This window comes from Tilletiaria anomala, assembly GCF_000711695.1.
Source record: "Tilletiaria anomala UBC 951 chromosome Unknown K437scaffold_6, whole genome shotgun sequence".
Classification (NCBI taxonomy): domain Eukaryota; kingdom Fungi; phylum Basidiomycota; class Exobasidiomycetes; order Georgefischeriales; family Tilletiariaceae; genus Tilletiaria; species Tilletiaria anomala.
The window spans coordinates 106,141-130,915 of record NW_013547016.1 but is presented as its reverse complement, the minus strand read 5'-3'; the positions used below and the strand labels follow the sequence as shown (position 1 = coordinate 130,915).

The 24,775-nt window shown below is 56.1% G+C and overlaps 9 protein-coding genes across 9 annotated transcripts; 4 read left to right on the top strand and 5 right to left on the bottom strand.

The window, feature by feature from the left end:
• Nucleotides 1–217: 217 nt before the first annotated feature.
• Nucleotides 218–1,811, top strand: K437DRAFT_253749 (uncharacterized protein). The gene is made up of 3 exons (XM_013390201.1): nucleotides 218–262; nucleotides 333–958; nucleotides 1,032–1,811. The coding sequence occupies exons 2-3, from the start codon at nucleotides 447–449 to the stop codon at nucleotides 1,765–1,767; spliced, it is 1,248 nt and encodes a 415-aa protein (XP_013245655.1). The 5' UTR covers nucleotides 218–262; nucleotides 333–446; the 3' UTR covers nucleotides 1,768–1,811.
• Nucleotides 1,812–1,938: 127 nt separating this feature from the next.
• Nucleotides 1,939–5,428, top strand: K437DRAFT_253748 (uncharacterized protein). Its single transcript, XM_013390200.1, has 6 exons — nucleotides 1,939–2,363; nucleotides 2,432–3,991; nucleotides 4,077–4,260; nucleotides 4,332–4,526; nucleotides 4,606–5,138; nucleotides 5,226–5,428. The coding sequence occupies exons 1-6, from the start codon at nucleotides 2,127–2,129 to the stop codon at nucleotides 5,316–5,318; spliced, it is 2,802 nt and encodes a 933-aa protein (XP_013245654.1). The 5' UTR covers nucleotides 1,939–2,126; the 3' UTR covers nucleotides 5,319–5,428.
• On the bottom strand, nucleotides 5,319–6,653 carry K437DRAFT_253746 (uncharacterized protein). The gene is made up of 2 exons (XM_013390199.1): nucleotides 6,142–6,653; nucleotides 5,319–6,016 (listed from the first exon to the last, which is right to left on the bottom strand). The coding sequence occupies exons 1-2, from the start codon at nucleotides 6,286–6,288 to the stop codon at nucleotides 5,414–5,416; spliced, it is 750 nt and encodes a 249-aa protein (XP_013245653.1). The 5' UTR covers nucleotides 6,289–6,653; the 3' UTR covers nucleotides 5,319–5,413.
• A 619-nt stretch (nucleotides 6,654–7,272) lies between these two features.
• K437DRAFT_289771 (uncharacterized protein) lies at nucleotides 7,273–9,059 on the bottom strand. The gene is made up of 3 exons (XM_013390198.1): nucleotides 8,544–9,059; nucleotides 8,172–8,447; nucleotides 7,273–8,088 (listed from the first exon to the last, which is right to left on the bottom strand). The coding sequence occupies exons 1-3, from the start codon at nucleotides 8,845–8,847 to the stop codon at nucleotides 7,415–7,417; spliced, it is 1,254 nt and encodes a 417-aa protein (XP_013245652.1). The 5' UTR covers nucleotides 8,848–9,059; the 3' UTR covers nucleotides 7,273–7,414.
• Nucleotides 9,060–9,130: 71 nt separating this feature from the next.
• On the bottom strand, nucleotides 9,131–10,374 carry K437DRAFT_253743 (putative ATP5-F1F0-ATPase complex, OSCP subunit). The gene is made up of 5 exons (XM_013390197.1): nucleotides 10,270–10,374; nucleotides 10,101–10,167; nucleotides 9,787–10,009; nucleotides 9,584–9,707; nucleotides 9,131–9,466 (listed from the first exon to the last, which is right to left on the bottom strand). The coding sequence occupies exons 1-5, from the start codon at nucleotides 10,303–10,305 to the stop codon at nucleotides 9,254–9,256; spliced, it is 663 nt and encodes a 220-aa protein (XP_013245651.1). The 5' UTR covers nucleotides 10,306–10,374; the 3' UTR covers nucleotides 9,131–9,253.
• A 2,157-nt stretch (nucleotides 10,375–12,531) lies between these two features.
• Nucleotides 12,532–14,983, bottom strand: K437DRAFT_261034 (glycosyltransferase family 4 protein; the record flags this gene model as incomplete). Its single annotated transcript, XM_013390196.1, has 3 exons — nucleotides 12,532–14,052; nucleotides 14,171–14,584; nucleotides 14,663–14,983. 3 exons carry the CDS (start codon nucleotides 14,981–14,983, stop codon nucleotides 12,532–12,534), a joined length of 2,256 nt encoding a protein of 751 aa, XP_013245650.1.
• A 615-nt stretch (nucleotides 14,984–15,598) lies between these two features.
• On the top strand, nucleotides 15,599–16,795 carry K437DRAFT_148809 (uncharacterized protein). The gene has a single exon (XM_013390195.1). The coding sequence runs from the start codon at nucleotides 15,845–15,847 to the stop codon at nucleotides 16,748–16,750; it is 906 nt and encodes a 301-aa protein (XP_013245649.1). The 5' UTR covers nucleotides 15,599–15,844; the 3' UTR covers nucleotides 16,751–16,795.
• A 45-nt stretch (nucleotides 16,796–16,840) lies between these two features.
• K437DRAFT_266261 (uncharacterized protein) lies at nucleotides 16,841–20,746 on the bottom strand (the record flags this gene model as incomplete). The annotated part of the gene is made up of 3 exons (XM_013390194.1): nucleotides 16,841–18,908; nucleotides 18,988–19,400; nucleotides 19,496–20,746. 3 exons carry the CDS (start codon nucleotides 20,744–20,746, stop codon nucleotides 16,841–16,843), a joined length of 3,732 nt encoding a protein of 1,243 aa, XP_013245648.1.
• Nucleotides 20,747–21,082: 336 nt separating this feature from the next.
• On the top strand, nucleotides 21,083–24,534 carry K437DRAFT_272111 (uncharacterized protein). The gene is made up of 2 exons (XM_013390193.1): nucleotides 21,083–21,456; nucleotides 21,536–24,534. Exons 1-2 carry the CDS (start codon nucleotides 21,265–21,267, stop codon nucleotides 24,497–24,499), a joined length of 3,156 nt encoding a protein of 1,051 aa, XP_013245647.1. The 5' UTR covers nucleotides 21,083–21,264; the 3' UTR covers nucleotides 24,500–24,534.
• The last annotated feature ends 241 nt before the right edge of the window (nucleotides 24,535–24,775 follow it).

Sequence of the window (24,775 nt, the reverse complement as noted above, 5' to 3'; positions counted from 1 at the left end):
CAGAAGCGAGCCATCATAGGACATGAACAAAACCCTGCTTGCTATTCAAGGTGACGCTAGTACCCCCTCTTGTTCTTCGCACCCAGCTCTGGGCACGTCATCTGATGTGCAATCTACGAGTTGGTGGTACTCGAGGTGTCTAGATCAGCTAACATGCCCTCAAACCTCAACTATCGGCCGCTCACCAAGCCAAAGGCGCACGGCGGCGCGCAAGAAACACTCAGTTCGCCGATGGTGCGAATAGCTGGGCACACACTCTTCAGTACGTGACGAAGTGAAAACGGTAGAGGTGTGCTGATCATGGGCCTGATGGGATCTTCTGTTCTCGGTAGTCCTCTGCTTGGGATGGCTTGCCATTTGCGTTCTCTTCTCCTTCGGCAGCCCTAGGTGAACACTTTCCCAAGTTTTTTGCAAAGTGACTTTGCGGATCATGCTGATTGAAGACCATGCCTACGCATTTGGGTAGCCTGGCTATTCGCCGGCTACCCTCCTTTCGCCAGAGGTTTTGCAACCTTGGATATCTTCAGCCTGACACGACTTCTTCCTGCGACCCGTTTTCCATACCCGGCTTCGTGTCCTCACTAGACGGAACCTCAAAAGACACCCTGACTCCTTTGGGTGTCTGGCGTACGTTCGATCAGTCATGTCCGACGAGTTCTCACCTTCCAGCCCTGTTGTCAAACTTGGAGAAATCTCCATATTACTCTGTCGCCGGCAAGCACAGCATCGCCAACAGCCAATCCACCCCAGGGCTGATCACCAACAAGCATGTGCTGCTCGTTGGCGATTCTGTCGATAGGTCGCTCGTCGAGAATTTTTGCTGGCTTGCTGGAGAGACTTCTAAGCCTGTCGATAGCTCCCATCCTTGGGGCAAAGCGGCGCTTGCGAGCGCGCAAAAGGACCCGAAATCCTCGAGCTCACAACAGATCGCTCATTACTGCTACTTGCCCAAGTACAAGTGAGTTCGATTCTTGAAAGGCTTACACAAGGGTAGCAATGGATCTGTTCGTTCTAACATACTTGCCCTGCAGCTTCTTGCTCACCTCCATGTACCACTATGGCATCGATGAGACAGATGCCTGGTCCAAGATTCCAAACTACCAAGGACCCGGCCTTTTCGAGGATCGGATATCTCAGCTTGTCCTTCCATTCCTCAAAGCATCCGCTAACTCGGATCTCATGTCGAACGTGACACCTAAGAGCCGCAGAACGCATGTGCCAGACATGGTCTTCTTCCAGTCGTCTTTCTGGGACTTGGCGCTCTGGGCGCAGCAGGACATTGCCGCAGGGCGCTCAGCTGAATCTGATCTGACGGAGATGCGGCTGTTGAAGTGGAGAAGCAGGAACGTTGACATGCTGTCGCATCTCGCAAGCAAGGACGTCTTTGGATATGAGACTCCACTCCTGTGGAGAAGCACTCACTACCCTGCCGAAGGCGCAAACCCGACAATCGAATGGTTCACAGGGCAGGACAACCCCGATGCTACTGCAGCGGGAAAGCCGAACCACCCGCTCTTTCGCCTCAACCGCCTGCATCAGCTCAACGAAGCGCAACTGAGCACGCTGATATCCGGCGGCGACGACTATGTGCGTGGCAGCAAATCACCCTCCGCGAGGCTGCCTGACGATCTCGCGTTCGTTCCGTGGGGGCAGGTCATGCTCGGTCAGGCGGGCAAGCAGATGGACCCGATCTCACCCAGCCCCAATCCTGGCGCTAGCATCTTTGCTGAAATGATGTTATGGAATCTTGCATTGCACAAGCCATAGTAATTTACATGCTATTACTGTGATTAGTCTCCACTTCAGTCACGGACCTCAGTATTTTAGTGGATGTGTACTACGTATCGGCCAACTTGAAACTTACGATAGTCGCCGAAATCCTCTAGCTGCATCTTCCATGTTGAGACTTGGACACCACCCGAGACTCGCAAATATATGCCGACGACTCGTCACTCGTTTACCCAGTACCCCAGGCCAACATTTACATGCCTCCTACGAATAGTGGGATGTTTGTGAGCACCAACCGCTTGGCCCGTACACGCCAGCTTCGCTTTTGGCCTGCATTGCCAACGAAGAGCTGATAGGCTACAAAGGCCTATGAGGGATCCTCGTTATCCCATGGAGCGATGACGTCCGACGGCGGCCGTGCGCCGTCACGGTGGGCGAATTGGCTCGCTTTGCTACTGCTATCTCTCATTTCACTCGCAGGCGTGGCCGGCGCAGATCGGTACAGCTCAAAGCATGCAAAGCGCGAGGAATCGTCCGCGCCGCTCAAAGCTGCCCTTCGGGACATGCTCAAGCAGCGACAGCAGCTATGGGGGCTGATGACTGCGAATGCAACTCTCGAACACGGCTGGAATTTGGTGAGCTGGACTACACACCGTAATCGATGCCCCGAAATCAGAAGACTCAAACAAACTCTGCTATGTAGGAACGTGATCCACACGATCTACTGGCGCCTCTTCTGGTTGACATGTACAGCCGTTCTTTTGGTCAAGAGCGAGATCCTTCGTTCGACCCATACCCAAGCAACTTGCACAAGGTACCAGCTGCACCGAAAACTCTCAACAGAAATAACAGCCCACAGGCTGCAGGACCGCTAGAGGATCTCTCCGGATTTCCTTTTCCGTCACAAGCCTATTACAGTACAGTCTCAGGCTTCTGGAACAGCCCTGCATGGGCGATTCGGCCAGAGTTTATCGCCTACTCTTCCTCTTCTGCCCATAATCGCAACTTGAAACGAGACTCAAAGACTTTTCTGCCTCGTAAAAGCCCGATTGACACATTACCTGGCGGCAGAAGAGCGCGTTTCGGTCACCGTCAGCGTGATTTACTCACTTTGCTTTTCGGACCAGACTATCCCGGTTCCACCAAAGAGGCATCGCTAAACTCGTACGCGAAAGATATCAAGGGTGGTGGAGCATATATTTTCCTCAGTGAGGATAATATCTTACCAGGCCGAATATCTTCACTCGGTGGCCATCTGCAGCTCATGCCAGCGTCGACATCCGCTAAGCGGCCTTCGGAAGGCTCGCCAGGACAAATGAACAGGCGCCAGGATGCTGCGGTCGGGAGTCCGAATAACATCACTTCTGCGGATGCTGAAGATGAAACCACAGAAGCTATACGCAAGTACATGGAGTACTTCACGTATGAAAGTCCCCATGAAAAAGCGTCTGAGGGAGTGATATTCGACCTAGACGGTCTGCACTTCGTCAAGCAAGGTCTGCTATATGCACATGCTCTTCCTGTTGAGTCGCCGGTCACCACAGATCCGCGCGAAACGCTCGCCATGATACCGCTCCCCAAAACACCGTCGCCCCCCGCCTCATGGGCGAGCGCCATGACGACCCGGAATTTCACAGATTTCGACAGGGAGACATCCGCTTGGCTGCTGCTGAACGAAACTTACAACGCCCTCGAAAGCATTCTCACACGTCGCATAGAGCATAACAACAAAAGTATTCAAGCAGAGCGCATGATCGACATGGAATCGAGAATTGCGCATCACAATTGCTCCTTCCACTTTTACGGTCACCTCAAGCCCGCCGGTCCTGTATCTCTTCGACCGCAGTTGCAAGAACTAGAGCAGGAGATGCGCAATCCAAGCGGAATAAGCACAATCAAGCAACCGCCTTCTGAGCTCCATGGGCTCTTGTTCTCGCCGGATTGTTTCCTTGCTCTCACTTTCGCGCCAGCTCGTGGTGACCTTGATATTTCGCGAGCGGAAAAATCGATCCGTTACTCCATCTGTTTCTTCCTTGTCCTCATCGTTCAGTCCCTGCTCACGACGCGTCAGATGGACCGCAGCATGACGCCGAGCGCCATCTCCAAGATCTCTTCGATATCATGGTCCATGCAATGCCTCATCGAGGTGGGCATATTCGGCTTTCACATTGTCTTCCCCATCCTTGAGAACAATCGAAGCTCCAAGTCGATGATGGCGTGCGCGTTTTTGGCCGCTACACTGTTCATCGCGCTACAATATCAGGTAGGTCTGCCGCTCTCACGCATCGAGCCTGCAACCTACTTGGCGTACGAATTGATCCATTATCTGCAATTTTTGATTCGCTCAGCACACTTTGACAATGTGGCATATCCAAACACCGGCATTTCGCCGGCCGCCCGCGGAATCAGCAGCCGGCTCAACAACCATGGCCAACACTGCAACAACACCAGAGGGAACAACAGAGGCAACGCCTATCCCACCGTTCTGGCGGCGAGCAACCGCTCTGCTGGTCCCTCGGGTCCGCCGGCATTGTGAGTTGGACCAATTGGCATTATTCATCTAGTGGACCCTGCTTGCTAACTTTCATGGGCACATATTGCAGCCACCGCACTCACGTGGATCGCGAGCATCACTGCCTTCCTCGTCATGCAACAGGTTCCGGGTAACGTCTCGCTTCTTCTGCTCTACAGCTTCTGGGTGCCGCAAATCTGGCGCAACATCAAGCGGGGGGCGCGAAAAGCCGTGGAGCGACGTTACATCATTGGCATCTCCCTGTGCCGCCTCTTCCTCCCCGCATGTGAGCGCTTTCGCAAAAACGATTGCGAGGCGTGACAGCATACTGATGTCAGCGCGGACGTGAATCTGGCATCCTTCAGACTACCTGGGATGCCCAGCGAATTGGCTGCGATACACAGACCTCAATTATCCTTTGCTCTTTGTGACTACCTTCTGGTTATGTTTACAGGCTTCCATCTTGATTGGACAGTCCTTCTTCGGTACCCACTTCTTCGTGCCTCGAAATCTGCGGCCGAAGGACCTCAGTTGGGACTGGCACCCGCCATTATCGACCCTTGCCAAGCGTGAGGACCCAGAGACTGGGGCTATGACTGTTGGAGACTGCTCGGTGTGCTTGTCGCCTATTGAGTCGGCTACTTCTCATGTAAACGAGGAGGACGGTGATGCCGAAGAAGCAGCGGAGCCGGAACTACAAGGCTTACTTTCCGGTAACGACAAAGCTGAAGAGTCTGGCTCATCGACACGGCGTGCTAGGAGCGGTCTCCAGCGGAGGAGCGCGTCGACCTTACCAGGACGATGGTTCGCGCCGCTCGCAATACTAGCTCAACCTCTGATCAGGGGGCTACCGCGCACCATGCAGCTATCTGCACGGCACAATGTGATGGTCACGCCTGTGAGTGCTAGAGATGGGCTTGTTGTTAAACTTTGCTCGCATCCCATCTCGATGCTGACTTTGCACACCATGCCTACGCTCTGATAGTGCCACCACATCTTCCACACCTCTTGCCTGGAGCAATGGCTGCAGGTCAAGACAGAGTGCCCGCAGTGCCGTGCGCCTCTGCCGCCAGTATAGATTTGGCAGTTGCAATGCAATAGATGATGACGCGATTGAAGGTATACATGGGTATTGTAGGGGGCACGGGGCGTGAAGTTGTAGATATGCTACGTTCACGCAAGCTTTGGCAACTTGCTGGGCCTAAGACGGGAAAAGATCGTGACTCCCAGCGCGAGCAGAAGTGCGACGGCTGCGACGTGGTAAATTGTGCTTGCATTTTGCTTGCCCCATGTCGTCTCCCACACGGCGAGCGCGAACGTGAGGTGGAAGAGGAGGAGCAGGACGTATCCCGACAGGCGATGCCACTTCCACGCCGCCTTGGCGGGCCGCTCGCCGCCGAGCGCGGCACCGTTGAACCAGACACTGGCGGCGCCAAGGGCGGCTTGCAGCCAGGCGAGCACGACGACGGTGAAGCCGAGCGTACCGTGCCAGGAGATGAAGTGCTTTGTTCCAGGCTGGCCGTGCAGGTAGTACATGATGCCCGCGCCGGCCGTGAAAAGCGGGAGCATGAGCAGCAGGTTGAGCGTCTGGTGCACGCTCAGGCCGATCGCTTTGGCTTGCGGTGTGTTCGTCGGCTGCAGGACCAGCACGGATTGCACGAGCGAGATGAGCGCGAGCGATTGGATCAGAGGGTGGTACCCGAACAGCGGCAGGGGGAAGGGTAGCTTGGTGAAGATGAGCGACCAGATCAGAGCTACGAAGGCGAAAACGACAGCCTGCCCTCAACCATGCACCAGCCCCCACATGAAGCGGGTAGTAAGGAAAGGGAAGGTGGAGCGATCGGCATGAGTCGGCCGCCTCAAACACAGCTGTACAACAGGAAAGGTGCTCTCAACCTCACCTGTGCGAGCCGCGCACTGGAGCCAAGATTGCGGCGCTTGTACACCTCGGCCATTGTGCTCCCTTGATCAAGCTGGTCTACGCTCGCAGCGGCGGGTTGATGGGCGGTCTGAAGTAGCGGGGTGCGGCTGTCGTCGCCGGAGCCCATGCTCGTCGCTAGCGGATGCTGCGATGTGGGCTGAGCGGAGATATGCAATGCCGCTGCTTTCCTTGTTCGAGCTAGGTTGATTGCGCTCAAAGCTGAGTGCCTACCAGAATCAACGAAACGACGGCAAGTCGAGCAATGAGTGCAACACATGTGTCTAGCAATGGGGTGGTTGGAGGAACCTCTCAATCACAAAACTCCCGGGCTGTTGAACAGATCCGCAGGCAGCTGGATACATCAATAAGGGACGCCCTGTTGCTTGAACAGCCCTGAATGAAGAGCAGGCCTCGACGGTCGGTGGATCTATCAGCACCCCGATCATCCAGATCCTGGATGAGGATCCCCCTGGCCAGCTGCTCGGCGATAGGGAGACGGGCAGATGACAAATCACGTCAGCGTTGAGGTTGTGCAGTCAATTATCTCTCTCGTGTGAGCTCTCTCATTGCTTACGGCTCTTGTTCGGCTCCGGACAACCTAGCGGGTAACCTCTTCGTCTTCCACCCACGTCAAAGCCTCATCACTCCTTCACACCTCGGTTCCATCGATTCTGCTCGCATTCGTTCACGTGCGCTCTTGCAATCACATCGAAGAATCCACCAGAGCACAACACGAACGCGAATGGGCTTCTGCATCCGACAGCGGGCTCGTAGTGCATGCCAACATCGCGTGAGGAGCACCTAATCAGTGCTCCTCAACGTCGTAGCTACGAGCGTATCTACGTTGTCTGGCATTGCGTGAACCCATACTCGAACTGGCTGTCTTGGGCATCCCAAAGAACTGTTGGTTGGTCTGTTGACTGGTTGGTTGCTTGCTTGCCGATGCCTTGAGAAGTGGGACGAGATGGTCCCTCGTGAGCTGCTTGTCCACAGCACCCATGACATTGAAAAATGAAAATACGAGGTGCTTCTGCCGTTGCGATGCGTGACGCCTTTTCGTGCGCCATTTGCCCAAGCTCGGTCTAGGCAAGCTGATAGAGGGTCCAGCTCCCGCTGATTCACAGGTGGCTAAATTGGACAGGCGTGAAAATGATTTACAGCGCGGTAAACAGCTATTCGAACTTTCAAAAGGCCTGCAGACCTCTTGTTTGATGGGGCAGGACAGAAGTTCCGGCAATGGCCGCGTCATGACTTCAGGGTACAAGACCAAACTCCCAAGTTCGGCACTCTCCCGTGCCCGCATGCTTTGACGATTTGCCAGGCGCTTGGCCTTTATTTGAGACGCCCTGCCGAAGAATGTCCTCATTGGCCGACGTGCTCAGCCCCTCGACCCATCCGATCGTCCGGCGATGGCTGTAATGCTTCCACATGCCAGGCAAAAATTCAAAGCTCCTCCACAGCCTGTACTTTGCCCTAGCGCTCTCAATGTCGGCAACTTTGGGTGTCCTGACACCTTTGGGCAGCGGAGGTGCCGTGGCGGCAATGCCTGGTAGCATGGCCGACAAGCGCTTGCCGAGCATGGGCACGTCCCACAGCGTGTACGGATGCGCGTTACGCAGCGTGATGAGGATCGATCCCGCCCTGGAGGGTGGAAGGAAGCCTGTTGCGTTCGATGCTGATTGCGCCTGCTGCAGTTGCTGCACTGCCTCCTCATCCGCATAATCGATATCTGTGATCACAGACGCGTCTTCTCCATCACTTTCATCGCATGGAGACGAAGCTCGTCGCTTGGAGCCGCGGTTACTTTCTTCGCGAGCGTACGCTGGTTCGTGGCCCTGTGTGAGGAGCGGAGCTGCAGAGACGAAGAATCGAGCGAGAAGCAGCTGGTTGGCCAGTACATTTCGCATCTCATCTTTGTGTCCGGCACCTAAATAAAAGGAACCCAGTATGGTCGTCTCAGCTGTTGGCCCGATCAAGGTGGTCATCGCATCCACGGGGTCCAGTACTGACCTACGTGCGGGAAGCCAAAATAGATTTTGCTCCATCTTCTTCTGGTATCGGCAGCTTGTCCCACCACTGCTTTACAGGCCTGTAGATTGCCAGCATCTACTCCAAAGCGTACGATATCATCGCGATTGCCGATTTTGCGAATCGTTGCGACGATGTCCTTGGCGTCAGGGTATTTGGTATAGCACGTCGACTCGTCGTCGTAGCTCGTGGCAAGCAGTAGCGCTGGAGGGTGCGAGCGCGGGGGCGATAGAAGGGAAAGAGCGAAGGAGAAGTTTCCTGTGTGTATAACAAGGGAAAAGTTTCAACATAAGTGTTTGTCAGTTTTGAGGGTCATCGGAAGAAGTGAATGGTGATCAGGAATCGCAGTCTCACCTTCGCCGACGAGCAGAATCGTATCATCCAGAGCAAAAGGCTCGACTTGACGCTGCTTCCCTTGTTTCTTCGCACTCAGGCCACTGACACTCGACTTTTCGCTTGGCACTTCTTGCGCGCCGTGCTGCTGTTGCTTTACCCTCTTGGCAGCCTGGCCCGTCTTGCCTTTGGCGCCGTTGCTGCTTGCCACGATGGAAGCATGCTTGCGCTCTCTCGCCTCGTCAGCTGCCCTCTGCTTAGCCTTCAGCTGCTGCGCTGAGTTATGCTTCGTCAGTGCAGCCTTCAAATGGCCTTTCTTGGCCATCTTGCTCTGCTCCTGTCAGAGCAAATGCTTGTAGAAAGTAGAAGGGTTTTTCGACTGGTCAGACGAGATCATGAAGGAGTAAAGCCCAAACACCTGGTATGAAGAGATGTACAAGGACGTATATATAGTGCGGAAGTGATGCTTTGGATATTTGACGTTCGATATTCAACAAGCCGAAGTTGAAGCCGACCGGATCTCAGTTTAGCCGGCGATCTCGGCGATTCAGATGAATTTAACTATGCGCAAGAAGTTTGCCTACGAACAAGCAGAAGGTTCTCTCAAGGTTCTGCACATCGCCTGGTCATTCTTCTCTATTCAAGTGTAGTACATGGAACGACACAGCCAGCCGAAAGGTCGTGGCCCCCTCTGCTTCACAGGGATGCTTAATTGTCTTTTCTCTCCGCGCTTAAACGCCTTGCGCGAGCATGTTGTTCAGCTGGTTGACGCGGTTTGAAACGCTGAGGTCAATAGAAGAGTCGCCAAAGTCAACGACCAGGCCGCCCTGGATGCTTGGGTTGACCTTCTGGGTGATCTTAAGGGTCTTTCCGCCGCCGTTCTGAGCGATTTGCGATGACTTAAGGGCGCTCTCAAGACGCGAGAATGCATACTTGTCGAGAGGCTGACAAATGGCAAGATGTTCGACACGCAGTCAGCAAACGGACAAACTTGCTTCCTGCCGATCGAAACAGAAGTGAAAGTGATGGGAGGCTCCAGGCGAGACGAAATGCATACTCACAGTCGCGCTGGTAACAGTGACCTCTACTTCGCCCCTGTATGCGTTCATGAGCTGTAGGAAGCCCTGAATTACCTTGGGCGTGTCGGCCAATCGGCCATTCTCGGCAAGCACCGAGAGCAGGTTGCTGTTGGCGTCGTCGCGTAGTGAGAGCAGTCAGTTAGCTCGCCAAAGTGGGACAAGGTCTTCATATCTCGCCAACTGACTGAGTGATCGGATCCGGCTTCTCCTTGCTTTCGCTAAAGACCTGGTCCAAGGTTTTGATCCTGTCCTGGACGCTGAGGGTTGGGTTGGTGATGACAGCCTCCAGCTTGGACCCTTGGGAGCCCGCAAGAGTGGTCTGAATGGCCTTGAGGTCTGTCTCGACCTTCTGCAACGTCCTGGCGTCTTTGCTAAGAGCAGCAACGTAGGCCGAGGAGGCATACTTGCCTGCAGGCCATGCAAGCAACCGCGGATTCGCATCGTGTCAGCAAACTGGATTTTCCTCTGCACAGGCCAGGAGTCTTCCATTCGAGCTTACCAGGGAGGCCGTTGAGCGTCAGCGGCGGCTTGATGCTAGCCTGGCTAGCATAGCCACGGGTTGCACCCTACAGAAACAAAGTTCGAGTCAGCGATGGTGGTCCATCGTCGGAAGAACGGACGCAGCCAGTAGAACTTCGGCGACGAGTCGTAGCGCTGGTCTTACTCACCTGAGCAAGAGAGCGAGCAACGAAGCGGGCCGACATGATGTTTCGGTTGAGTGCAGATCTGAAGTGATGTCTGTTCAGATGCCCTTGAGCCTGCTTAAGACAGATCTGTAGAACGTCGAGGAGGTGTCTTCTTTGAGGTGCAGGCCCGACAGAGAGAGTCTTGCGGAAGCGCACGGAGGGGAACGGCCGACTCTCCAGCCTGATTGCCAGAACATGAGCTGGCACAGAAACGTATCTGGTTTTACAGAAACTGCGTCACAACCTGGTGGTAGGGTAAACCTGCAGTCCTCTAGCAGTCAGAAATCGTAAATCCAAGCATCGCTGGCCGTTCAAACCAAATCCGCAGCCTGCAGAACGTAGCTCATCCCACGTTGGGCAGAGACTTGCACAACACCTCGAGTACTCCACTCTCTCGTTACTTTACAGGGCACCAGGTGTCTGACCCCCAGATTGCATACGATACAACGCCCAAATGAGCTAGTTCATCCGTCACAGATGCAGCGGTCAATTTGGCACATCATGTGGCAGGCCCGGTCAAGCCTCGTACCACGCTGGAAGAACGACGGCGCCGTACTCTTGTCTCTACATGCTCCAGGAAGTAAGGTCCCCGGCGGCGACTTAATCCTTCCATTGTATGAAGCCATTCACGTCTGCTTGTAGAGTTCTAAAAATGCTCAACACCAAGGCTCAGCGCTTTCCCTCCCATTTCGGAGTCCTGACGGACGAAACCCCAGCCAGCACTAGTCAAATTGATACCAAACCGCGGACTTTCTACGAGACATTCAAACCTTCGGTTCACATAAAACAGGCGATGTAGAAGACCTTCGATGGTGATGTGGGAGCCCTCGGAGCTCCCTTTTCCAAAAATCTACAAAACGGTCTCCATTCGACAGATCCTTCAAGGCCTGACAGACTCAACGATGTCATGCCTGGCTTCCGTGCGCCACCATCCGATGCGCCGACCAAGTGCGCTCTGGGGAGCTTCTTAGATCGTTGGCAATGGCTTAGCTTTACGTGTCCCGCGGTTGCATTCAACACCCCGAGCATTGTCCCTCATATCTTGCCTGCATTCAACTCATGGACTGCAAAAACACTGTCTATCCACTGGATTTCATGCAGCGCTGAGCTGAGCCAGTCACGACCAACTAGATGAGGCCCATTTCAACCAATATACACGAGCCACGACTGTTACTGAGGCCTCTTGATAGCAAGAAGGGGACGTAAGGGAGAAGGGCCAGCCCTAAAGAGAAAGACAAGAGAGTGTGTGCAATGCCGAGTAGAAGATGTGTTGACCAAAGCATCCTTTTGCCGTCGCCCCAGGTTCACCCTTCATCATGTTTGGGTTCGGGTTCAGGCTTATCCCAGCATCTCCTAACTACCTTTCTCCTGCCTCATCTTCAATTCCATCCGATACGCTGCGTGCGCTTGCAGGATAAAAGGTATAGGCCGGCTCTTAAATCTGTCATGTGGTATCAATAGGTTTTGGACCGTCTCGAGTTGTTTGATGTTCACTAACCCGGGAGGGTTCGCTTGCCATATCCTCAACGTACTCCGGTCAAGGATGCAGGTTGGGGCAATGACGGGGCGGACCGTATCAGCAAAGCCCACTGATGAGCATGAGGCTAAGGTATGATCATTTGGTACGGTAGAAAGACGCGATTCGGACGTCCCAGTCAGACTCATCCAACCAACGTGCTACGCCGAGATCTTTGAGTTGGCCACTCGCAACTGCGTCCGGGCATGTCAACTGATTCTCTCTTGGCGGGCGCTCCAGTCTCCCAGTAACAGCAGCAGCAGCCTTGGACATGGATCGATTCAGACATGACGCTTCCGCAGCTGGGGGCTTGGGCACCAGCTATGCGGCGCATTTGAAGCGCACCGTTCCAATATCTTGTCCTATCGGCGTCTGAACCGCCAATCGCACAAAGAATCCATAGACCCGCAACTATAAGCCGTGTAGGTATTTAGGCATGAAATATAGCAATTTATTAAACTGGAATGTGGTATGGATGGAGTTCTAAAAAGGTGAAGCATATGCAAGACAAAGGGTTACAGATTGTATGTGGGATAAGAGGACTTTCTTCGGTATTTTTTTGTCGTTACCGTGACATCAGAGGCGAGGCGGTCTGCTGCAATGCTTCACTGTCCTCATATGGGCGGCGGTGGCGTGGACTGCGACAGACGACTGGATCGTTTTTTTTGATAGCTGCGCTGGCCCAGAAGCATGTGCACACACATGCGTGCGGGGTGCTGCGCTCAGGCTCACCAGAGGTACGCGAAAAGGAAAGCGAAAAAGGCAATGTAGAGCGCGATGAATAACTTGGTCCACGGGCCGGTGAGCGCAGGCTTGACCGTGAGGATCTGATTCTTCCTGAGTGCATCGAGCTGCTCGGCGTCGAGGTCAAGGCTGCGCGCGGGGCTGTGGCTGCGGACGACCGTTTCGTAGTTGACGACAACGGCGTCCATGGCGTCCCACCAGGTCTTGCGAGACGCGTACTGCAGCGCGCGTTGGCCCATCGCGGCGCGCAGCGGTCGGTTGAGGATGAGGCGCTCGAGGAGCATGCTGTACGACTTGGCGCAGGCAGTGAATGCGCCCGCGTTGTTCGGTGACATGGCGTGCGCGAAATCGAAGACCGAAGGGATCGGCCGGCTTTGCACTCCTGTTCCGGACGCTGCGGTGAAGCGCTGCTGCTGCTGCCGAGGACGCGGTGGGCTGCTGAGCCTGTCGCTCGCTTCGTTCGCCGCGTCCGCAAAGCTGGTCGCCGAGTCTTGGCTCGAAGGGCTCGCCCTGTGTATCGACGACGACGACAACGAAGTAGAAGAAGGCAGGAGGGCTTCCGCTGGGCTGGCACTCGTGTTATTGATGTTGCTGCTGCTGCTGGCAGTATTGATGTCGAGCAACAGGCCGGACTTGCCGTGACAGACGAGGTCGCTGGTTCCTTCTGCATGGAGGCCAACGACAGGAAGGCCACTAGCGAGCGCTTCGAGGACGACCTGTCCGAACGTCTCGGTGAAGCTGGGGAACGCAAAGACGCTGCTGCTGGCGTACATGGCCGCGAGGCGCTTGCCCTTCTGGTGGCCCATGAAGCTAGCGTCCAGGCCGAGCCTGTCGCAAAGGCGCGTCAGCTCCGCGCGTGCGGGGCCATCGCCGACAAAAACGAGCTTAGCGCACTCGCGTACGGACGAGGGCAGCAGGCGGAACGCCTCGATGAGCAGGCGCAGGTTTTTCTCCCACGAGATGCGTCCGACGTACAGGATCACCGTGCGGCTGCTTTCGGCAGCGGTGGCGGTGGCGCTTTCAGATTCGGCTAAAGCGGCGGCTGAGGCGAGATGGAGCTTGTCCTCGAGAGCGGCGAGGGAAGAGGCGTATGTCGCATGCTGCTGGGCCGGGAAGCAGACGGCAGGCGGGGGGAGTGCAAAGTTGGCGATGGTACCGAGCGGAAGCTCGGGGATACCCGCGAGGCTATCGTATGCGGGCGGCGGGCTCATTTCAGGACAGGCGCCGATGCCACCGAGGAACGCAACGGTGCCGCGTTTGGCGCCGATGCCGGGGCCGGAGTGTTGCCAGACGGTCGAGGAGGGCGGAGTGCAAATGAACGAGTCGTCGATGCTGCTGCCACTAGAGGAAGCGCTGTGGCCGTCTGCGGCGGGGTGAAGGCTGCGCCCGCTGCCGTTGTGGTCAGCCTTGCTGGGCACGACAGACGGCGTGAGAGGCATCTGCAGCGCTTCGGGCTTGGGCGTGCAGCCCCAGCTTGCGCGCAGGTTCTCGTCGCGTGCTTGGGGCTGATGGGAGAAGGGAGCAGGAATAGAGGAAGAGGAAGAGAGTGTGAGAGTGAGCGTGGTGGCGCACGTCACGAGCTGCTTGCTTACTTGTGGGCGCGCGCGAGGTGGAGGCACTCACATTGAAAATATCCGTGTCGACGCCCCTGCTCCAAATCTGCACGTTTTTGAAGCCTTTGGCGCGAAGCATGCGCCTCGTGCTCTCGCTGGGGCAGAACGTCATCTCGCAGCGGTCGTGCAGGCTGCGCGTCAGGCGCCACATGGCGGGCTCGAGCCAGGGGAGGCCGAACAGGGTGGCGTACGTTGGCAGGTTGGTGTGGTACGATGCGACGCACGGGACATGCGGCAGCCACCGTTGCACGCACGGTAGCAACTGCGCGCCGAGGAAGATGGGGTCGACAAAGTGCACGACGTCCGGCTGAAACTGCTGCAGACGCCGGATGAAGCGCGGGCGCATAAAGTTCAGTTTCAGCCCCGGGTAGATGATCAGCGGCAGGCCGAATGTGCCGACGACCGCATGCCCGGCGTAGTGTGTCTGGCATGCCGCAGCAGTGCAGAGGGAGGCACGTCAGCCGCGCCGTTTGACGAAAATCAAGCAAGCATGACGGCTTACCATCCCCGTCTCGGGCCCACAGACGAGGGCCTCATGGCCCTCGGCGTTGAGGTGCTCCAGAAGCCGTGCCAGCGTCCTCGTCACGCCGTCCACCTTTGGCAAAAAATTTTCCGTGACGATGGCGACGCGCAGCGTCTTGCGCTTGATGTCCGCCGGCCACGATGCGGCCGACTGCGGCGGCGGCTGTGCTGGGACCTGCGCTGTTGCTGCTGCTGCCGTTGCTTGCTGACAATGCGCAGCCGTCGCCCCCGGCTCGTGGGCGACTGCTGCTGCCGAGGCAAGCAGCGACGACGGCGATGTAGCTGACATGTACTGGCTCATGGTGCTGTGACCGCTCTGCTTACCGCACGGCACGGTGGCGCGGCTGCGCTGAGCTTGGGAGAGCGCGACGGCAGTCGTGGCAGGTTGTACTGCGGTGCAGGAGCGAGGGGTGTCGCTCGGTGCCTCCTCGCGTCTCGTTTGGTTTTGCGATCGATTCGAGCCTGGTTGGATGGCGCTGGCAGCTGGTTACAAAGACGAAACAAGGAGATGAGTTTTTAGTGTAATGCGAAGGGAGCGATGAGGTTGAGAAAGAGCCGAGCGATGGCGTTTCGCGTGCAGAGATAGGAAGGAGAGAGAGAGAGCACGCCGAAAACGGATCGAGAGCACGGGCCAGGGTGATATGGTCAACAGCTCTGTCGGGGCAGCGCATGTCATTGTCCAGCCAAATGTCTGGGGGGCGTGTGTGCGCGTGCGTGTGTGCGAGTGCGACGCAGGCTGGCTGCAATACAATACAGTACAATGCAAGCCGATGCTACCCACAAATGCACTGAATGTCCATCTAGCAGTCTCCCTGCCATCTGCTGCTCGAGGTGGCGGTGGTACGTGGTGTTGTTGCCAAGCTAGATAGCTATCGGTGTGTTGCTCTTGTGAACGTGCGCCCCTCCTAAAAGCAATGAGCGGCACTGGGGCACGTGCCCCTCCCCATCCCCACGTCGCGCCTCTCTGTCTCCCTATCTGCCATGTATGTAGGCTCACCGCACCAGCCTGCACGTGCTCGCAACCACACCGTTTCACATAACCTTGCCTCCTCTTTCCGGCTCCCATCTAAACTGGGGACTGTGGCGCAGGCGCAAGAAAAGTCGCCGACAAGTCGCCGACCCCCCAATATCCCCCCCCTTACCCCACCACTTACAGTCGTTTATGGCCCAGGACGTTTGCGAGGGGACGCCAGATTCTAATAGAGTTGGTTATAGCCAGGGATGGATCTCTGCTGGCCGGATTGTGGAGATGATGGATGGATCGACTCGTCAAATCAGCGTCCCACCCCCATCGTGCCGCCAAGCTCACAGTTCACACGGCCCCTTCCAAACTGTCCCCACAACTTGGCGGCCGGGGTCCCCGCCCTCGTTGGCCATCCGGACCCCGTCGTCCACCTTTATAAGACGCGCAGCTGTGAGGAAAGGTATGCATGCGTCCTGCTCAGCAGCTGATGCACATCTCTGCCGCACGGTCCCCCGCACTACGGGGCTTCACTTAGTCAAAAGCCCAGATCTCTCGCCGCATACCATCCCCGCTGCCCGCGACGCCGGGAAGAGGGGCAACGGAGAAAGAGAGAGAGAGAGAGAGAGAGAGAGTGTGTGTGTGTGTGTGTGTGTACTTTACAGTGTACATACCGTACATACCAAGGGATGGTGCGATATATGTGCGTGTATCCAGCCACACGTAATCGTCATACCCCCGTATCCCGTCGAAATCCGACCCAGCGCTGGCAAGGAAAACGCGAGGGCTCCAGTTCGGCAGGCCGTCCCCTTTGCGCCCGTCTGTCCAATACCCAAGAGCCACATTCTCGTCCCGAGTCCGGGTCGGTCCTTCAATTGGTTTCTCTCTCTCTCTCTTGCTTGTGTACTTCCTAAATTGTCGGTCAAGTGCGGATGGCTATGGCTACCGCTCCTGCTCCCGTGGCCGCAACTGCTCTTGCGTTCTGATATGGTCCACAGTCTGGAAAAAGTAGTCGCCCTGCCCTCGGTCGCTGCAGTGCATCCCTGTCTCTCGCATTCCGCTGCTACTAAGCGGCGAGGCCGATATCATCATCCTCGTCCCCGCTGAAGCAGCCACCGACGCCGCCTCGTTTTGGTTTAGTCTTCGCCATCGAGCTGGCTGGTTCGCATCCAGCGGCTGCGGCGGCACAGCACGCAACTAGAGCCCCTCTGGCTTGCCCTTGTAGTACTCCGAAGCGCCTTCGGGTGTCTTCATCTTCGTCACCGACGGCGACTGCACCAGTGGGCCGTCCAGGATGCGCGGCCGTCCGCGGCCGACCGTAATGGTCCCGTCTACGCTGTCGCCCTTCTCTCTTGAATGAGGATGTGAGCGTGACAGTGGCTGTACCAGCCCCAAAGCCGAAAGCCCCCCGGTCGTGCTGTAAACGTCTTCCGCTTGCGGCGCGTGGCCGGCATCGTCCCACTGCTTCGCCTGCTGCCGCGCCTGCTGCTCCAGCTCTTTTGCCCGTTCTTCGTCCCGTTTGCACTCGCTCCGCCGACTATGCTCCGCCGCGGCAGCCTTCAGCGCGCACTCAGCCGCATCCGTGACCGAAGCTTGTGACTTGTCTGCCTTCCCCTGCTCGTGAACACCATGCAAGGCCGAGGCGATCGTCTGGAACTGACCGCGCGCCGGGGGCAGCTCGTCCAACCCGTTGCGGCCCCGCTTCATCCTGACCTCGCCTAGCGCAGCTGCATCCCCGTGTGGCGCGGCGCCGCCCACCTTGACTTCGGCCGCGGCCGCGGTCTCGTCATCGCTCTCGTGCTCTCCGCCGGCCAGTTCGAAGGGCAGGAGTTGCTGGTGCCGTCGCTCGAAACGCCCAGCCTCTTCGACCGCTGCGACCTTGGGCTTGACCTCGAACAGCGCTGCGCCGATCGGGCCGCCGCCGCTGCTGCTCGGGCTCTCATCCGAACCTCGCGCCTGCCAGTTCCCGCCAGCAAAGCCGGCCTCGCTCGCCGCCGCCGACGTCGACGACGTGGCCGTGGCCGTGGGACTGACGCTGGAATGAAAGAGAGCATCGGCGCTCGCGGACGTGCCGGACCAAAAAATGTTGTTGCTGCTGTCCTTTCGAAGTGCATTGGGCCGCAGCATGCTGATCGCAACCGCCGCCGCGCTACAAGCATTTTCTGCCGCAATATTGCTACTTTCGCCGCCGTGACCTCCTTCGGAAACGAGACTGACGATGCTTCCCGTGCGCTTGCTTGCACCGCCCTGCTCAACCTCTTGGTTGTGTAGAAAGCCGCCTTCCGACGACGCCGAGGGCGACATGGTGAATCTCGCATTGTCCAGGAGGCCCTTGAGCGGCAGGACCTCGCTGCCTATGGCGTCATGCTCTTGAGCTGCCTCCGATTTGGGCTCCTCATTCGGCATAAGCATCTGTGCTACGTTCTCAGCTGCGTCTTGCAAGCTGGTAGCCTGGCTCGGGTTCGATCGCATCGGCGTACCCCCAGCCGAATTTAGCTTTTCTTCGCTCCATTTGTCCGACGTGCTCCTGCCTTCGCTGCTTGCCGTACTGGCCATGCTGCTCGCACGCCTCGAAGCGCTGGAACGCTTGAACTTGGTGATAGCGCGCGCGACGGCAAAGACTCCGCTCATCGTGGCGATGGCCTTCTCGACATCCTCCTCCGTAATCTCCTCGACGACATCCGCCAGGTTCTCCTCTTTGCCCAGCATGGGAAGAGTGCCGTCACATGTGACCCAGGGATGCTCGCGCAGTTCATCCGTAGTCATTCGCTTTTTTGGATCCTTGCAGAGCAGCTTCTTCAGGACATCCTTGCAGCCATCGGACAGATGTGACGGGTACTCCGGCTCGTCCTCTCGGATGGCGCGATAGAGGTCGAGGAATTGGGACTCGTCGAACGGCAGACGGCCAGCGACCATGCAGTAAAATGTGACGCCGAACGACCACATGTCATCTGCCTTGCCGTGATAATCACCATGCCCCGCTGTGCACAGCTCGGGGCTCATAAATGCCGGGCTACCCACGCTCTTCCGAACACGGTCGTCGCCAGGCTCGATGAACATTTGGCTGACGCCGAAATCGACGATCTTGCTGACCTTGCGGTCCTTGGAGAGCAAGATGTTGTCCGGCTTGATATCTCTGTGGACGATCTCGTTGTGGTGCAGGTACTCGATGCCGAGGGCAATCTGCCGCATGTATTCACGTGCTGTGTCCTCCCTGAGAGGTTCGACTTGCTCGTGGAGCCGGATATCGATGACTCGGCCGCCGCTGCAAGTTGCGAAATCAACAAGGCGATGGTCAATCGCGGCGCCTCGTAGCTCCAGCGGCGCTCGAGTCTTTCACTCACGGTAAGTACTCGAACACGATATATAGGCTTTCGCCAGTCGGATCGTCCAGCACTTCATACAGCTTCACGACGTGAAGATGGTGCAGCTTCTTGAGGATAGCAAGCTCGTGTCGGATGAAATGCAGCGGGTCTTTGCTTTCTTCGCGCTGCTCGCGCTCCAACCCTTCCGGCTCAGCGACATCGCTTCGTCTGCCCTCATCTCCACCACCTTGATTCACTTCCGTCTGAGAGCTTGAGCTGCGGCTGACCTCATGACTGCTAACTTGCCGCTGCTGAAGTGGCTCAAGACGGAAGCCCGGCGCCGGTCCTTGGGATTTCCGTCCTTGACCTCGCTGCGCTTGCATCGGGCGCCGGGACATGTTGGCAGCACGATGCGTTTTCCGTAATCGTATCTTGCTGAACTCCTTCACCGCCTTAACATAAGAAAATATGCCATGGTGAGTAAATTTATAGCTAGACAACATGCCAATGTGCCAGAGGTCAGTTGTCAGAGTGAAGAGCAACTCACAACTTCTTCATTTTCTTCATTCATCATCACAGCACGATGCACCGTTCCGTATGCTCCTTGCCCGATCACCTCGAGGATCTTGTATTGATTGATAATCCGACTGCCATCCCTCATATCTTTGCTGTGAGCATCGAGAGTTTCCTTGTAGCTGTGCGAACGTCCGCTACTGATCTTGCGCATACTCGGCGCTTGACTGCCCGAGGCAGACGCAACCTCTTGGGGACAGTCAGAGCCTGCACCTGCGCCTGGCCTGCGATAGGTGCTCCCGTTAATAGAGTTTCCAGTGCTGCTCGGGCCTGCCAAGGAGTACGCTGACGAAGGTTGTCCCGTGCATCCTTGCTTGGTGTCCGCAGCAACGCCTCCGTCAGCGCCTTGCGCATGATCCGTGTTCTTTGACTTGGTTGGTAAATCAGTATTACTCTGGATGTTTTGGTTCGGCAAGCTGCATTGGTCGAAAGCACCAGACCGACTGCAGTACTGTGCACTGGCCTTGCCTGATGCAAAAGTAAAAGCCATAGCCTCTGCCGACTCTGACTCGTCTTCTGAAACGACTTGTGATTCCATGCCCCGTTGTCTGACATTCGACAGCGATACTGCCGAACTTGTGCGTGACATTTCCCTCGAAGATGATGGAGTTGGCGATGCAGACAGTTGCACGCTAGTGCTCTGTGATTGAACCGCTTCCGCTGCATTTGTCCTCGAAGAAACATTACGCTGCATCCCTCGCATCCGAGATCGATCAGCACCTCTGCTGTAATTTGGCAGCGCGGGTGCCTCCGTCTCCAGGGGTGACCCCGAGGGTGAATCGCTGATCAGAATTGGTGGTTGCGTAAATTGCTGTTGATCATGAGAGTATGGGGTCTCCTGCGCCTTCCACTGCGCAAACGCGGCGTCGGCTATCGGAAATTCACATATGGGAGAGACGCATAATTCGACCTGTCCATCTTCCTGCTTTCCCGTATTTGAGGCCTGAGAGTCGCCTCCAAGTGGAGCAGCCGCTGACCTGGGCGTGCTCGTGCCTTCTGCAGGATCGACTTCCAGCTTTGCTCTACGTGGAGTAGACATGTCTCCATCAAAGCTACCATCACCGGTACTGGCTGGATCTCTGTTCTTCCCTCCACTTCGCATAGCATGCTGCTGATGCAAATGCTGCAAGCTCGACGAAGAAACGTCAACGGTGATTGCTGCGCGCTTCCTGACAGACGCACCGGCCTCGCCTCCATCTGGCGCGACGCCCGCCTCGTTTGACATGCTTGACATTCTCCACTCCTCCCCTTGGGGCTGAGGCGTCAGCGTTGGAGATTCTGGTACGTATCCGCAAGCTGTCTTCTCAGGCCAACCGCACCTTTGGATGGACTAACAAGTGTTGCATATGCCATGGCCATCAAGGAGAGATAGTGACGAGCCTGCAGCTGCAATAATTGATCAAGATCAATTCTTTCTTTTTGTGCCAGTGACTGTGATCAAATGCCCCCCTTTTGAAAAGGAATATCACAAAAAGAATTAGGGATGTCATTTCCAGCACTGTGGTCCATTAAATCATTGTTCATCCACTGTACAACGGACCGCAACCCCTACCTTTGAGCAGAACAGGCTGCTTCTTTGCATAAGTCATTGGTGCCAATCGTGTGGAGGCTAAGACCGGTGCTCCTCCCACAATTCGCTCAGCCGACGACGCGGCTGCAGGCGCGAGACGGACTACGCCATCGGCGCGCCCGAGGTCTTCATCCTCCTTACTCGCAGGTCTGGATCGTGACAGCTTCGAGGCAATGGTGAATGAGGACACTGGCGAGCCGTCTCAAGGGAGGCGAGGGACTATGCCAAAGCCATCGCCAACCCTGTTTCTCGACCTCTCCGATGAGATTCTTTTGATCATTGCGCAGTATCTCCCCAGAGCGAGAGACATCAACGCGTTGCAGGGAACTTGCGTGAGACTGCAGCATATTGCACAGGATGATAGTGTGAGTAGTAACACTCTCGGGAAAGTAATACATTGAGGCTGATTATAATTGGTACTTGAACACGACCGTGCAAGATCAGGTATGGAAGGGTCTTTTGATCCAGCACGTTTTTGCCGACAAAGATTCTCATTCTCGACGGTCCAGTCGCCACCGTCGAAGCGCAGCATCTAGACGCAACCCAAATAAGAAAGGCAAACAATGCGCACGCGGCAACATTGAGGAAGAAGAGGAGGAGGGGGGAAAGGAGGAGGAAGACATGATCGAGTCTAGAATGCGAAGGTTCCCGATAATCAAAGCGCTTCGCAACTTAATTTCGCCACAAATTCTGTCCAGAAGCTCAGCTGGAAACATCAGAACTTATCCAGCTTTATTCGACGACAGCTCAAGGCTAGTCGCCGGTCTTCCAGCGAGATATTATCGATCTACCCTGTTGCAAAACGCAACTGTGATATCGCCCGCATCCGTCGAGAAAGATGTTCCATTGAACTCTTCCGACGAAGCCGAGGTGGAAGCCGCTATGCGCAACAAGAGTCTCGACTGGAAGCAATTATACGAGGTCTTGTATTGCTGGAGTGCAGGGGTGTACAGTGTGCGAAATCTCACGGATGAGGAAAAGGCCACAGAAGCTGATCCTGGAGGCAAAGTACAACCCACCATTTCCCCCGCATCATTGTCTCAATTATCCCAGCAAGCTGGTGCTGTCGCTCGCTTTGAGTTTGACGCTGGGATCAGTGGTACAGCTGCAGTGATTGGCAAGCGACGTAGGAAAGATCAAGAAACTGAAAACGGCTCTTCAAATCACGCCTCCTCGTTGGCTTCACAGTCTGCAAAGCTTCCGTCCACAAGGGATGACGCAGTGAATGAAGTAGCTGACCAAGAGTTTGAGGGCGAACCGTATCGGCTGCGAACTCTGGTTCAAACATCATCACACTTGATCTTCACTGCTGATCGGTCACTTCACACGGTGGACATCGCCTCTTCAAGCACTGGGGACAGTCGCAACCGAGGACCTTCGGTCCAAGTCTATCTTGCCGATTCACAGACCGGCACAACATCCCGTGCAGCTGCACCCGACGATGACCTGGACGGACGGAAGTTTTCTTTGAACCCTTTCGCCACCATCGACAGCGGATCGGTGCTGGAAGACTGCTTGCAGCACCTCGCAAAGTCACATGCGCAGTCGTGCAGGCTTGGAATCTCACACATACGAGTGGATGCATCAGGATTGGTTGAAGCTACTGATGGCGACCATCAGGCCTTTGAAAACGCAGCACAACGACTGATGGTGTGCTACACGACTGGCCATATCGTCATATATCGGGTGAATTTTAACACCAACCCGAAATCACAGTACCCACTTGACGATCTGACTCGGGTCCGCGTCGAGGCTATGTGGGCCCCCCCGATCCTGCAAATGAAAGGCGACAACGACGATTCGACCGTCGTGGCGTCCGCCTTCCGCGATTCGTTGCTCGTGGCATGCACGCGCGACTTTCGTCTAACAATTTTCCACCTCGCCACGACCACTGCCGCCACGAATCCGCACACGTGCAGAGGAACCGCGCAACTGCAGTTGCAACAGACGCTGAAAAGCTTTATAAGTTGGTGGCCTGCCTCTTTATCACTTCGCCGAATTCCATTCATCGAGAGCGAGGATGATACAACCAGTTCGCCGAGCAATGAAGCCTACAAACTCTATGTTGCATATTGCACGCCCTCTTATCCCTCCGCCTTCACTGTTGGTCTTCAAGAGGTCATCATGCGTCTGGACTTCACAGGAGACGCTAACAAGCCGCGTTTCAGCATCGCTGGCAGCCGTCATGCCACAGCTTTGCCTCGCTACCAGAAGACTCCCCTCGATACACGTGGTTCTAGCATTTTCAGGATGCACCACTCTGCGTTTCCTCCAGCATCAGAGGCGGCAGCGGATGGTCGCAACCGTAACACTGGAACCTTGCTAGGCAGTTGGGCGGCGTTATTGCCTCTGCACACTGGAGGGCTTGCGCGGTCCGGTCCAGGGTACGCGCAAAGGCTGATTGTGGCGCAACATCCTTCCCCGACGCTGCAACGTGCTTCGAAACGGATATTGAGCATCACGTTCGAGGAGCCATTCGTCGTTGTTGGCTCGCAGGACAACCTGCTAGAGGTGTATGAGCTTGTCGGCGGCATGCGTGTCCTTTGCCCCAAGTCTGCAGCAGCAGCAAGTCCTGATAGCTTTAGCACCCGCGGCGGGTTCAAATTGCTGCATCGCGGCTCCGTCAACGGTCATACAGGCAGCGTAGAGAGCGTCTCCCTCGAGGATGGGCGCTTGGTCAGTGGCAGCAACGACGGTAGCGTGATGGTGTGGAGTCTGGACAGTGATGACGCGCCACGGGGCCGAAAGCAATCTTCTCAGCGTGCTTTGTCGCCTAATGCTCAATCCACTTTGAGCAATCACAAGGCCGGCCGCAGCCACGATGACGTCAGCGAGGATGGTCACAGTGCTGCAACGACATACATGTCCGCGCGAGCTTCATGTGCAACGCTTGAGCACGTGCGCCATGTCATCACGCTTACCGTTCCAACGCCTCCAGTACCGCGCAGCGTCCGTAGTCGTTCTTTGCAGCACTATCCGTTCATCTCTATGGCGGAGGTTCAAGAGGACGATGTGGGATCCTCCTCATCTTCCGATCAGGAAGGCGGATCCAATCCAGTGGAGAGCATAGGCGCCGCGACCTTGTTTGAAAGTCGCGAAGCGCTCCAGCAAGGGTCTTTGCCCTCTTTGGCCGCTCTGCATTTCACCAAGCGGAGCACAGAATTAGGTGACGAGCATTACTCCTCAACAGACACATCGATTCGGCGATGCAAGCGCCGTCAGCTCAGCTCTAGCCTCTTGACTCACGACATTCCACGCAGCATCATCCGCTACGTGAGCACATCCTTCGACAAGATCGTGTCGGTCTGTTCGGTGGAGCATCGTTTCAGCGGTAACGGTAGCAGCAACACGACCACGATCCGTGATGAGGAGACTGTGCAAGTCTGGAGCTTCGCAAGAGCCATGTAGCATAGAAGAAAAACTGGAATGTGAACGGATCATAGCCAGCTAATACAGCCCGAAAGCAGGTATATGTTACAGTAGTACATGTGCCCTTGCGCGCTAGCAGAAAATTCGGTATCTTTTGACAAAGTGAATTCGAGCGTTGTAACGAGGGAAGCGGATTGCATGCATTACGACGACGATGGTGATTTGCAGTCAAGATGAACCGAGAGAAAAGAAAGGAGATAAAAGGCAGCAGGCCCCACATTGCATGGGAGGGGAGAGAAACCGATGGAAGGGAGG